The sequence below is a fragment of the Mauremys reevesii genome, linkage group 2 (assembly GCF_016161935.1).
Source record: "Mauremys reevesii isolate NIE-2019 linkage group 2, ASM1616193v1, whole genome shotgun sequence".
Taxonomy (NCBI): domain Eukaryota; kingdom Metazoa; phylum Chordata; order Testudines; family Geoemydidae; genus Mauremys; species Mauremys reevesii.
The window spans coordinates 184,384,155-184,398,764 of NC_052624.1; the positions used below are offsets into that span (position 1 = coordinate 184,384,155).

A 14,610-nucleotide genomic window follows, 5' to 3' on the forward strand; every position below is an offset into this window, starting at 1 on the left:
GAAGGGTCCAGTCCTGACAATGTGGCAGTCTGAGGGCACCAGCAGCAGCCTTGCCAGGCACTGAGCTGAGCTGTGCTGCAAGCCGGCAGGCGGTGTGAGGTGTGCAGGGCTGTCCTCAAGACGCAGGTCTGGAGTCCCGGTCAGCTCCAGGCCCCTTTCCATGAAGAGGCAGCAAGGGGCCGGAGCCCTCCTGCTCCTCCTGGGCCCTGCATGGGGGCAGGGGTGCTTCAGTGCTCCCATATGTGGGCCCACAAGATGTAAAGTGCAGCCCCTGAAATTTTCTGTCTAGCCCACATCAGGCGCGCGCGCACACACACACACACACATACACACACACTTCCTACTCTAGAGCTCTTGTCATCGAAGTCAAACAGAAGTAAGGTAGACAACACACACTGGAAAGCCCAGATGAGGGAATAACTACAGCAGGGAGGGTTTTATACTATGTTATGTTTTATACTATGTACTCCTTGAGGGCATCCTGGAAGGCAAGGAGACTTTAGGAGACATATGAATGAAAAAGTAATTAGTGGCTTGGTTTGACCTATGCACAATGAGTTATTGGCCTCTATCCACTTCTTAGGGTCACAGTCAGGTGTCTCTATCACATAAATTGCCATCACAATTGGTATTAATTAGTATCTTTATTTCAATCTCATAGAGAAGCCAAAGATTTAGTGGTCATGGCTTAATTAATTTCAGTGGGAATAAAGTTGAGCCAATGTTGAGTACTCTTTAAAAACCACATGCTGAATATGTATAGGGTAAAGTATTCGGAAGAATTCATTCAGTAAAATACTGTTGTTTGTTCTTATCTAAAGCTAATACTATAAAAAGTATTACTACAGACTCTGTGATGTGCAGGGAGGAGATGTGTTTGACACTAGGACTAAACATTTATATAGAGGCTTCTCAGGACATTTGGGCCCCTTCTCACATTCTCTACTTACTGAGCTCTTGGGAGTCTGTGTAAGTATCAGGCTCTGAACTGAATTCTGACATAGTTGCCCCAGTTCTGGAAGATGTTTAGAAACAGCATCTTGGTTTCCCTGGCAGTACTGTGAGATCTTCCTTTCCTATTCTGTGTCACATGGATTGAACTCTCTGCTGAACACTGTGCCTGTTATAGAAGGTGTAAATAGGGGAGACAGACCACATATGCCTTCTCAAGGACTTATAAAATCACTTTGATTTTTAGAAGAGCTATAACCATTAAAGGAGTAAGTTTTGTGAAAGAAATGTTACTAGTTATCCCAATACTGAATATGGGAAAGAGAACAGCAGCCTATCTTGATGAAATATTATACCATTTTTGCAATAAAAAGTGGAATCCTTTTTTTCTACACCATTTTTCCATGAATTATTCATGTTTATGATTTATTGAGCCTCTTTTCTCCTGACTTAAGTGATCACCTCTTATTTATTCTTCAAACAGGCAAAGAACTCCAAAATAAAATAAAATAAAATATATGGGAGTGAGTCACAAGGAGGAAACAATCTGAATACATTAAGCAAAAGGTGTCACCCATATTCATATGGATTAACTCCTTGACACTGTCCATCTGAAATTCCTGGATAAAACCGGTTCTTCTTGATGCTAGGCTTTGCTCCAAATAAACCCACCAGCTTTGACAATATAAAATGCTGACATTTCTGTGTATCAGAATGAAGCATTTTCCCCTGCTCTATGCCATAACCATTACAACTGATGAGGATAAGGACGAAATCAGAATTGGAGGGTTTTAAAGTTGCTCATGGGCCAACATTTTTCCAAAGACAATAGTGTGATGCTGGTATTTAATTTCGTAAAGAACTTATTAGGGACACAATTTACTTCTGTGACAGGTGTGAATGGCTAGCACAGGGGTCGGCAACCTTTCAGAAGTGGTGTGCCAAGTCTTCATTTATTCACTCTAATTTAAGGTTTCACTTGCCAGTAATACATTTTAACATTCTATATGTCTATAATATATAACTAAACTAACCTAAGCTATTGTTGTATGTAAAGTAAATAAGGTTTTTAAAATGTTTAAGAGGTACCAGCAAAAGACTTTTAGCAGGTATGGGGTACCGAAAAGACTTGGCGCTAGCCCCCCACTCCAGGAACAGAATGCAGCTAGGGAGGGCATTCATTCTTTATATGGCTTTAACAGCACAATACATATGCTAACAAACTTAAACATAGGCTTTATTTAAGTTTGTTAGCACATGTATTGTGCTGTTACTTTGGTCAGGAGTCCTCAAGGGGGGTGGGGGGGGAGGGAAGGTGTTTAAACAATGGTTTTTATTCTGTTATTATCCATGGCATCCATACTGCATCACATCAAGTCCAAATCATTAGAGGAATGCCTCTGCTTGCACTGACCAGAGGATGTTTGGATTCTGATGTCAGCCCAGTTCTGCAGCCTGATGGGAATCAGGTGTTGTCCCCCATGTACACAGAATTCTTCTTTGCAGCCAAACTAGTCTAACATGCATTTTGTTAACTGGAACTGGAGCAGCAACACAAAGAAAACAAGTGCCTCATTTTCCAGCTTTGTGGGTGAGAGAACTATAAGTGAAGATTATAATGCCAGACACTGATGGCCTTAAACCAGTTGCCTCAGGAGTCTGAAAGAACTTTGCTGAAAAATGTGTTCCTCATCTTAGCAACGGAGCTAAGACTTATCACACATCTGCTCACCTTTATTCCAATGAAGCTCCTTCTGATCTGACAGCTCAGGCATTGTCAGTTTCGTCCAGAACAATTTACAAACTTGGAACCTAATCCTGTAAACCCTTAATCATTTGATCAATCCCATTGAAGACCATGGGACTATTTGCATGACTATGGACCACTTTTGTGGACTGGTAAGAGTTTCAGGAGTCTGTTCCTGTAAAGGAAGTTGAATCCTCCATTGAAATGCAATGTTTGGGTACAATACCATAGAGCAGTTTAGGATACAGTTCTACTTAAAATTTGTCTTTTAATAAGTCATACATATGCTGAAATGGCTCCTCACACAACTCCCATATTCCATATAAACAGACTGAATACTATGGATTTGGGGGGAAAGTGAGTAGTTAAGCATGTTGATGTTTGTATATACATATATGTGGTGGTGGAGGGGACGGGGAGAGCATGGGAACCCTGGTCTGGGGCAGGGATGAGTCACATGGAGGGTCACATGGGGAGGTCACGTGCCCCGCCCCCCTTGTGTCCCTCCCATGAGTGCAGTACCAGCAAGAAATGATTTCTACTTGCACCACTGGTCAGAAGGTCAGGAGATCAATCAGGGGAAGCAGGAGCAGGTATAGCTAGCAGGAAGCACAGGGAGGGGGCACAGTCTGGACCAAGATGAAACCCAGTTGTTCAGATGGCTTCCTGTTCCTGACACTAGCTTACGTAGGGCCAGCAGGTCCATCATCCACTCTAGGACTCCACCACTTGGACCTCAGGAGCGGAGCCTCACACTGGGGCTGGGCTTCATGGGTTTCAGGTAAGCTATTGCCAGCAGGCTGCCAAGTAGAGGGTTGGAGCATGGCTGCTCCCATGAACCTTGCAGGCCCTGGTTTGAGACCGGTGGGTCATGACAAAAGGGATTGGTATGAAGAAGTAGTCATTCTCCTCTCCCTCCCCCCATTGCTGATCAGATATGGGAGAAGCATGCTGCACCATAGGAGGTGTATAGATGGTGTGCTGTGGCAGTCAGCACACTTCTTGGGGACTTGGGCCCTCTGCACTGCTATCCTGACAGTGGGAAGGGCAGTGTAATTTTTCTAGGCCATTCTATGTTCATATTTTCTTACCCAGCTATCTGTGTTACTATTTTATGGCAATTTTGTCTTCTTGATTTTAGATGAAGATCTTTGACAAAAATAAAGATGGACGATTGGATCTGAATGACCTGGCAAGGTAGATTTTAATGGTATTGTTACGGTTTAGCAGCTTCTAGCAGCAGACCTGGGCAAGCTGATGGTTTATACTGCAGAGGTCTGAGTTTGAATTCTTCCTATGTTTCAAGTGAAATCAGGCTGTCTAGGTGTTTCTACAGCATGGTCCCCGTTACCACAGCATCCACATGCTTGCTGCATTAGAGCTCTAGGAAATGCCAGGATTTGCCTTTCCCTCACTAACATGCCCTAGAATACTTTGTACTGGCTGAAGAGGTGCTTCAAAGGAGGTAACATGGCAGCCGATGGAAAGTATTAGAAGGTTCTGGACTGTGTGTATAGAGGTGCAGTCAAGGCATTACTGAATATATAAAGAGCGGTGCCTTGACCTCGCTTCTATCCATATAGATATATATAAAGTGGTCCCCTTGTAACATGCATACTTAAAGCTGTCTCTTAATGAGGAGAAAATATATTCAGCTATGCCTTGACTATACCGCTATACACACAGTCCAGAAGCTTTTAATACTTTCCCTCAGCTGCCATGTTACCTCCTTTGAAGCACCTTCTCGGCCACTACAAAGTGCGTGTGTGTGTGTATTCAGTTGTGCCTTGACCTCACCTTTCTCCATGCACCCCAGAATCCTTTAATACTTGCCATTAACATTTAGCTGAGAATAATAACCCAGAATCCTTTAATTCTTTACTTTCTGAGACACACATTGAGAGAGAGAGAGAGAGAGAGAATGAATGAAAAATACCACAGGAAGGCCATTATTCCAGCTTCCTCTTAGATAATGACTCTGTAAGTGGTTTGCTTATAACACACATGCTAGTTGACTCTTAGTAAAATGAATTTAGTAGATTCCCTCCAGCTCAGAGTGAACATTTGTCATTTGTCACATCACAAAACCTCAGTGAGGGCACAATTTGACGTGACTGGCATTCTGTGCTCAGGAGAGACCCAGAGCTGGAATAGTTGCTCGAAAGAAGGGCTTTTAATAGTGCTTTAAGGGGACATTTGTACATTGTCAGTGCTCAAGACAGTATTATTTTGTCCTTTTTTCACAACCAGGGAATTCATCCATGAGAAGATCTCTCTCTTTCATATACATATTCTACTGATTCCACTTTAAAGAGAGAAAGAGAATTTCCTTTAATTCAGCACAGCAATCCAATTACAGAGGAGTAACTGGACAATAGCTCTTGCTTTTAAGGCTAACCGCCTCCACTGGTCCTAGCACTGGAAATGTTCTGTAATCATTGGCACCAACTTCTCCTGGGACCAGTGGGTGCTCGACCCCCCCTGCCCCTCTGACTCCACCCCAACCCACCCCCTCCCTTCCCTGCCCTGCCCTCATTCCAACCCCTTCCCCAAAGTCCCCGGCCCAACTCCACCCCCTCCCTGCCCCTATTGGATTCCTTCCCCAAATTCCGCCCCAGCCCCGTCTTTTCCCCACCTCCTCCCCTGAGCGTGCCACGTTCCTGCTCCTCCTTCCTCCCTCCCACAGCCTATTACGCCGTGAAACAGATGTTTTGTGGCAGCAAGCACTGCCATGTTTTGTGGGAGCTAAGGGGAGAAGTGGGGACGCAGCGTGCTCAGGGGAGGAGGCAGAGGTGGAGGTGAGCTGGCAGGGTGGGGCAGGGAGTTTGGTTGTCGGTGGGTGCAGAGCACCCACCAATTTTTCCCCGTGGGTGCTCCAGCCTCAGAGCACCCAAGGAGTCAGTGCCTATGTCTGTAAGAGTCATTAACATAAAGGAGTCCATTTTCAGAACAGTGAGCCAAGGGATTCATACTACAACTCCCCACAAACAGAGAAGGATTTATGGTCACATCACCCACAGATCTCTCAGAAAGTACCTCCTTCTTAAGACCGCTATAACCTACAATCTTCTTGCCTTCTGGACAAGTAGAACTAGTACGATAACCAAAAAGATCATAATTTAGATCTCTCCTTTTAGGATTTTGGCACTCCAGGAAAATTTCCTCCTTCAATTTAAAATGGATGTAAGTAGCACTATTTTCTAATGCATTCGTTCTACTTTTTTCAGCTGAGATAACTCAGCCCTAGCCTCAACCCATTATCATTTTTATTCCTGCATTCAGGCTTGTAGTACAGAAGAAAGGAAGAACGATTTTGAGAAAATCTTTGCACACTACGATGTTGTGAGTTCTGTGGAGTGTTTTATTATACTGCAGTTTAAGTGGCACATCTGGACTTGGACTCGCATTCATTCCTAAGCAGTGTAGCATTGGGTGATGCTATATTGTTAGGGGTCTCTTTCCTCAGGGGAAGCAGTGTTTATAGAATCACAGAAGCAGGGCTGGCCTTAGCTCTGTGTCCTTCAAGCAGTTTTGCACCACATGCTTGCCTCACCCCATCAACCAGAATGCCACCTTCAAAACCCCATTCATAGCTCTTTTGATTACAGCACCAGTGGGGCAAAGCAGAGACTGAATTCCCTAATTGTCCTATATCACTTGGAAAGCGGCACTTCAGTGCCATTTCCTGCCTTCACAGGACTTGTAGGGTAGTCACCAAAGAGCCTCACAAATAGCTGAGGGAAGATGTCATCACAGTTTATGGGGAGAGGAGAAATCACAGGCGATGGTTTGGAGGATAGGATTTTATGGATACATGGAGTTTGGGGGGACTTGATGGGTAGAAAATATTACTATATTTCTGACTTGGTGAAATGCCTTTAATGTTTCCTCTGTCTTTCAGAGTAAAACAGGAGAACTGGAAGGTCCGGAAGTGGATGGGTTTGTCAAAGATATGATGGAGCTTGTCAAGGTGGCTTCAGGATTCTTTGCATTTATTGTTTCTCATATTTTTCATAGGAATGATATGTTCCTGATTTGCACAAACCTTTGAAAATCTGAAATCAAATTTAGTCATAAGAAGAAATGAATTTAATGGTCTCTGCATGAACACTGTTGGACATTTGTCCATGTCACACTAACACTGTCAGACACACAGTCTGGTATAATTCAAAATGACCAGCAGTTTCTTCTTAATAGAGGCCTAAGATAGTTTATGTTCTAAATTAGTCAGACAATGCAGCTCAACAAACACTAGTTGAAGGTTCAGTCTCAGACTGTACATATACACACTTTTTTCTTTGGTCAAGTTCATGTAGGATTCAATGATTGAAGGGCACTGATTTAACTGTCGGGAGTAAAGGGGAAAGAGGGGAATCTTGTTTGGGTCACACAGAATGTTTCAAATGTTGATTTGAAATGACATTTGCTCCAGGTAAGACTGAGGTGATGGTAGTAGGTGGGTGGAACAACCAGAGGAAATGGCGGAGATTACATCACTTCCTTCAATTACAAGGTTTCACCAACCTTTTATTACTGTGGTTCACAGTCTGGGGGGGGGGGCGCGGGGGTGTTAATCAAGTCTTCAGGTGTTATTGGATGTGCAGATAGCAACTCTGGCCAAGACCTTGTCTACACTAAAAGGGGTTTGCTGATATAGCTATCCTGGCAAACTATCGTAGTGGGGACACAGCTTATACCAGCTAAAGAGAGCACTTTTTTCTGGTGTAACTGCATCTACACTAGGGCTTTTGCAGACATGTCTGTGTTAGTTAGGGGAGTGATTTTTTTTTCGCTCTCCTAACCAACATAGCTATACCAGAAAAACTTAAGTGTAGTGCAGATTCAGAGTTCTTTTTTCCATTTGTGCTTGGCAGGAAAGTTATAATCTTTTCTTTGGATGTGGCCCTGGCCATAATTGTCCATGTCTTTGCTATCTCCATATTGAATTAGTACATATGTGTTCTGCATAGAGCTACTCCTGAAAATCATCTGGACTCTTCAGCTAGTGCAGGCAATGCCCTGCCTGTTTACTGGTGCATCTCACAGGCAGGAGATTATAACTGCACTGTATTCCATTTAATTTCCAGGTGCAACTTGAACTTTTGATTTTGACCAACATAGTTTCAACCTTGGCTACCTTAGAGTACGTCTACACTGCAAAAAAACCCGTGGCAGCGAGTCTCAGAGCCCAGGTCAGCTGATTCAGGTTCATGCTATGGGGCTAAAAATAGCAGTGTAGATGTTTGGGCTCCCGCTGGAGCCCAGGCTCTGAGACTTGACAAGGCAGGAGGGTCTTGGAGCCCAGGCTCCAGCCCAAGCCCGAACATCTACACTGCTATTTTTAGCCCAGTAGCATGAGTCTCACAAGCCCAAGTCAGTTGACCTGGACTCTGAGACTCGTTGTGTAGACAGACCCTTAGAGGCTTCCCATGTGAAACTGCATTTGAGAGATGCTGCGGCTAAGAGCTACCCCAGTTTAGAATCATCACCGGAGTTTGAACCTTCAGCACTTCAGCACAGACTGCTCCTACTTGAGCTACAGGGCTAACTGGATTAGCTGGCAGCAAGGGAAGGTTGTTTGAGAGTGGTTGGGGGGAAGTCCAGCCTGGCCCGGTGCTCTCTGTGTTTTCCACCCCTGGAGTTTGGAGAACTCCTGTCCTATATGTCGCCCCCAGAGGTGTGAATGGCTTTGGGTGCCATATGCTGGGTTTGGGTGGATGGTTGAAGGAAGCCCTGTCTGTCTGTCTGTCTCTCTCCCCTCCCAGGAGTTGGGGGAGCTCCTGACCCATGTGGTAAACCCAAGGGAAAGGATGTAAATGAACCACTGGGGCCATTGTCTGGATCAGGGAATTAATAGGAGAGCACTTTGCTGGTGTTCCCATTGCAGCATGTGCTGGTACTACTGCTTTGGCAGCTGAATGAGTCCAGCCTGGGAATGTACAATGACTTTGACATTCCTCAGGAAAGTTTTGGTAGCATGCCAGAGAGAGAAAGGAATTGGCAGTTTTTAACACTTTATATCTCAGCGAATTCTAAATGGAGTGTCTTGGGACAAAGAAAAGGCACTTGTGTAGCCCAAGAGGATTTCCTCTGCCAAATATCAAAGGTCTTCTGCAAACAATGGAAGTAGGGGAGCTTCTCAAAGAAAAGGTCCCAGGCATTCTTTATAATGGAAAATGCTGGGCAGCCTAAATATAGGGGGGTTGTTACCAGCTCCTCCTATTATAAAGTGTAATTAATCAGGGGCGTATCTTATATCAGCTAAGAATAGGAACCAGTCTTTATATTGACTGTGCGTATCCGAAGACTAACAATATGGATTGGATATGATGACATCTGCCTTTCCATATCTGAAAGCCTGATGAACATCAGTTCTTGTTTTTCCATAACCTGCACTCCATCCACTCTCAATCTTTTCCTTCCCACCATTTACACACAGTTAACTGTAGGCTGCCTTTTAGCCTTGTGTACATGTAACCAATAATAACAAAAATAGCAGATAACATCTATCCATGGAAATATAAAAAATGTACTTTTGTAAGCTGGTCTCAGATGAGCAGGTACACTTTCAATAACATGCTTTTCACATTTGCCGTGGTGCCTGAAAAGGTTGTGAAGACCTTAGTAACCAGAACAATGACTGAAACAAAGAAAAGAGGACACTTGGTCATCTGATGTGGGAACATTCTTCCCTTAAGGGATTTCTTCATCATCATCTTCCTTTTTGTAACCATGGCTGAAGCTGATATTTTTGACACCACAAATTCTGTTCTCATTATGAGAATGTGAGAACAAAGAAAAGATGTTAATGCAAAGAAATGATACAGCACTATTGCAATACAATGGAAATGTAGCCATTAAAATAAGTCTTCTATAGTGTGTTAGCCAGCCCATGGTATTTCAGGGTTGTTTAAAGCAATAGAATTAGTCTGGCACATAGTACTAACTTAGAGAATATTTATCTATCAATCACACACATTACACAAGGCACAATGTTTAAAACAGGGTTAAAGTACAGGACTGGGAGTCAGGAAAGCTGGGTTCTGTGCACAGCTCCGCAGCAGGTTTTGCTATGTGATCCTAGATCATTTAACATCCCTGTGGCGGGAGAAACACCACAGCGGCCCAAGACTGTAGCATTTAATTTCAGAAAGGGGAACTACACAAAAATGAGGAGGTTAGTTAAACAGAAATTAAAAGGTTCAGCACCAAAAGTAAAATCCCTGCAAGCTGCATGGAAACTTTTTAAAGACACCAGAATAGAGGCTCAACTTAAATGTATACCCCAAATTAAAAACCATAGTAAGAGAACCAGAAAAGAGATACCATGGCTAAACAACAAAGTAAAAGAAGCAGTGAGAGGCAAAAAGGCATCCTTTAAAAAATGGAAGTTAAATACAAGTGAGGAAAATAGAAAGGAGCATAAACTCTGGCAAATGAAGTGTAAAAATATAATTAGGAAGGCCAAAAAAGAATTTGAAGTACAGCTAGCCAAATACTTAAAAAGTAATAGCAAAAAAAGTTTAAGTACAGGGGCAGGGGATTGGGTTGCAGGAGCGGGTGCGGGTCTGGGAAGGAGTTTGGGTGCAGGAGGGGGATTCTGATCTGGGGCAGGGGGTTGGGGTGCGGGAGGGAGTGCGAGGTGCAGGCTCCGGCCAGGAGGCATTTACCACAGGCGGCTCCCGGACGGTGGCGCAGCAGGGCTCAGGCTGCCTGCCTGTGTGCCATAGCCCCAAGCTGCTCCTGGTAGCAGCTGTCTGCTAGCACGTCTCTGTGGCCCCTGTGGGGAGGAGGACAGCATGTCTCCATGCACTGCCCACACCCACAAGCGACGCCCCCATAGCTCCCGGCCAGTAGGCACTGCAGTGACAGTGCTGGGGGCGGGGGCAGTGCGTGGAGCTGCCTCCCTGCCCCACCAGGGGCCACAGAGACATCCTAGCAGCCGGCTGCTTCCAGAAGTGGCATGGGGCCATGGCATGCAGGCAGCCTGCCTGAGCCCCGCTGTGCCACAGGACTTTTAGTGGCCCAGAGTTGGAGATCATTGCCTGTGATTTATTTTTGCGGGCCCCGCCCTTGAACTGGGGCCCTGGGCTGCAGCCCCTAAAGTCCCTGCCTTAATCTTGCCCTGGGACTAATAACTGTAGTCTGTAACCTATTATTTAAATCAGCTTCTGTACCAAATGACTGGAGGATAGCTAAGGTGATGCCAATTTTTAAAAAGGACTCCAGAGGTCACCCCGGCAATTACAAGCCTGACTTCAGTACCGGGCTACTGGATGAAACTATAATAAAGAACAAAATTGTCAGACACATAGATTAACATAATTTGTTGGGGAATAGTCAACATGGTTTTTGTAAAGGGAAATTATGCCTCACCAATCTACTAGAATTCTTTGAGGGGGTCAACAAGTATGTAGACAAGGGGGATCCAGTGGATAGAGTGTACTTAGATTTTCAGAAAGCCTTTGCCAAGGTCCCGCCCCAAAGACTCTTAAGCAAAGTAAGCTGTCATGGGATAAGTGGGAAGGTTCTCTCATGGATTGGTAATTGATAAAAGATAGGAAACAAAGGGTAGGAATAAATGGTCAGTTTTCAGACTGGAGAGAGTAAATAGTGGTGTCCCCCAGGGGTCTGTACTGGGCCCAGTCCTATTTAATATATTCATAAGTGATCTGGAAAAAGGGGTAAACAGTGAGGTGGCAAAATTTGCAGATGATACAAAACTACTCAAGATAGTTAAGTCCCAGGAAGACTGTGAAGAGCTACAAAAGGATCTCTCAAAACTGGGTGACTGGGCAACAAAGTGGCAAATGAAATTTAATGTTGATAAATGCAAAGTAATGCACATTGGAAAACATAATCCTAACTATACATATACAATGATGGGGTCTAAATTAGCTGTTACCACTCAAGAAAGAGATCTGGGAGTCATGGTGGATAGTTCTCTGAAATCATCCACTCAATGTGCAGCGGCAGTCAAAGCAAACAGAATGTTGGAGTCATCAAGAAAGGGATAGATAATAAGAAAGAAAATATCATATTGCCTCTATATAAATCCATGGTATGCCCACACCTTGAATACTGCGTGAAGATGTGGTCGCCCCATCTCAAAAAAGATATATTGAAATTGGAAAAGGTTCAGAAAAGGACAACAAAAATGATTAGGAGTATAGAATGGCTTCTGTATGAGGAGAGATGAATAAGACTGGGACTTTTCAGCTTGGAAAAGAGGTGACTAAAGGGGGATATGATAGAGGTCTATAAAATCATGAGTGGTATGGAGAAAGTAAATAAGGAAGTGTTATTTACTCCTTCTCATAACACAAGAACTAGCAGTCACCAAATGAAATTAATAGGCAGCAGGTTTAAAACAAATAAAGGAAGTATTTCTTCACATAACGTACAGTCAACCTATGGAACTCCTTGCCAGAGGATGTTGAGAAGACCAAGACTATAACAGCGTTCAAAAAGAACTAGATAAATTCATGGAGGATAGGTCCATCAATGGCTATTAGCCAGGATGGGCAGGGATGGTGTCCCTAGCCTCTGTTTGCCAGAAGCTGAGAATGGGCAACAGGAAATGGATCACTTGATGATTACTGGTTCTGTTCATTCCCTCTGAGCCACCTGCCCTTGGCCACTGTCAGAAGACAGGACACTGGGCTAGATGGACCTTTGGTCTGACTAGTATGGCCGTTCTTACGTTTTTATCAGTCACTTATGCTCTGGACCGAATACAGAAATTATGTTAGACTTCCTTATTTAGACTTCCTTAAATCTAATTAAACCCACTGCACCTATGTAGAGCCACAAGACCTTTCCCCTCATCCTTCTCTCCATTTCATTTGTATCTCCCTCCTCAATGTGTTTCATATGCTTCAGTCATTCTGCATTTCCCATTGGCACATGTTGTTAGAAAAATGACTGAGAGATTTTCTTTCCCAACAATGATTCTTTCTTTTGTCTCCAGCCCAGCATTACTGGTGTGGACCTGGATAAGTTCCGTCAGATTCTGCTCCATCACTGTGATGTGAACAAGGATGGAAAAATTCAAAAATCTGAATTAGCCTTGTGTCTTGGGCTTAAAATGAACCCATAGATTTGAATGCGCTTCACCTATTGTTTGCAATGTTTTCTTTGTAAGAACTTGCTACTGCCGGTAGAACTCTTTCAGTGCTGTGTTAACAATCTGTGTGATAGTGCTGAACGTGGAAGATATAGGCACCTCACTGCTGTAATGAAAGTTCCTTTGCACCAGGATGCCACAGAGTGGAGAATGCATGAAGGGCCTTTCAATTCAATAACTAGATTCACATTGTTCAGTAGAAGAAATTAAGTGTGGGGCCTCTGTATTTTTTATAAATAATGTCCATATCCGCAGACATACCAGTTTATCAAAAATGGGAGATGTCGTTCCATTACTTCCTTCATAAAATACTGCCACAATCAATTCTTTGGAGTAGGATGAGTTTTTCCTTAAAAAGTAAGATTAGTGCTCTCATACTGTAGCTGCTTTCATTGCCTGATTTTTATGACGACTGCCTTCTATGTGAAGTCACTATATTTCTAAACATGATCATTGTGCTTGTGCGTACAGCATTATAATACTGGATGGATTGCAGTTTATTTGTGCAAGAATAAAAACAGCAATTAAGGAAATACAATAAGATTGGTGCTTATGCATTACTCATGGACAGCCATACATCACAGTTCGATAGTCATACTATACTATGTACATACTATACTATGTATTCTATCTGTCATCTCACTATATTTATACAGAGCATGTTAAGTGTTAAGATTCACATTGTTCAGTAGAAGAAATTACTAGTGGGGCCTGTGCATTTTTTATAAACAATGTCTATATCCACACACCTACCAATTGATCAGTAATGAGGAACACCATTCCATTACTGCCTTCATCAAATACTGCCACAATCTGTGTTCTAGAGTCGAGTGAGCCCTAGTGGGTTTGTCAAGCCTTGGCTTTACATATGCCAGGCTACAGAGTACAGTGGAAACTTCTCACAGAGAAATCACTTACTGCACAAAATAATTTCACTCTTCAAATAAAAGTATTTCTTATCTTATTGATTTTTTTCTGGGAGGAGAAAAGCATTTTTATGACTTTTTAAAATGTTTTCAGCACATGAAATTGGGGAGAGAAAGGGTGCCTACACTGTAATGTAAGCCCAGGGTTTGAACTCAGGCTCAAGTTAACCCCCCGCTTCTGTCCACACATAAATTACAGTAACCCAAGACTTGGACCTAGGGTCTGAGGACCCCACAGGAGGTGGAGGGTCTGGGCTGGAGTCAAGCCAGGACCCAGGCTTCAAGCCCTGTTTCTTTGTAGTGTTTAGATGCAGTCCCACTGGACTTGTGTTCGGGGAGTCGGCCAAACGTATTCCACAATCCTATGGGCCAACTTTCTGTCCTCTGGCCAGTCAAGTTTTCTGGCCAGTCAAGTTTTCCTACGCTGCACCACAAACAAAGAGCTAGTGCAGCCACCTTTTGGGAAGGCGCTGGGAAGTCTGGGATATGGGTGGTTGAACTCGGAACCACATAATGCAGTGTAGATATTGGAGCCCCAGGTTGGGTCCTAGGGTTCAACAGTTCTTAACCTGGTGTTATAAAGAATGTAGCTGCTCAAGCCCTAGGTTAACAAACCCAGGGTCTGTTAACTCAAGTTCTTCTAACCCTGGGTTTACAGTGCAGTGTAGACATACCCAAAGAAGGTGCTGCATAAAGGCCTGATCCAAATTGCTTTGAAGTCAATATAAAGCTTCCCATTGACTTTCAGTGGGCTTTGGATCAAATCCTAGAAGCTAGGATAGGAAGATTTAGAGACAGTGGGAGTTTTCCATTGAATTCAATTGAGGCCAGGAATTCTCCCTTTAATTCTTTTGGGTAAA

The 14,610-nt window shown here is 43.6% G+C and overlaps 1 protein-coding gene across 1 annotated transcript in view; it reads left to right on the forward strand.

Annotated features, from left to right (window-relative positions):
- The window catches only part of SCGN (secretagogin, EF-hand calcium binding protein), a 42,490-nt gene extending 29,100 nt beyond the window's left edge, over window positions 1-13,390 (forward strand). The window contains exons 7-11 of the mRNA XM_039525724.1: window positions 3,840-3,895; window positions 5,836-5,881; window positions 5,981-6,040; window positions 6,600-6,668; window positions 12,669-13,390. Of these exons, the coding sequence (XP_039381658.1) occupies window positions 3,840-3,895; window positions 5,836-5,881; window positions 5,981-6,040; window positions 6,600-6,668; window positions 12,669-12,797 (360 nt within the window). The 3' untranslated portion in view covers window positions 12,798-13,390. The remainder of the gene's footprint in view (window positions 1-3,839; window positions 3,896-5,835; window positions 5,882-5,980; window positions 6,041-6,599; window positions 6,669-12,668) is intronic.
- The last annotated feature ends 1,220 nt before the right edge of the window (window positions 13,391-14,610 follow it).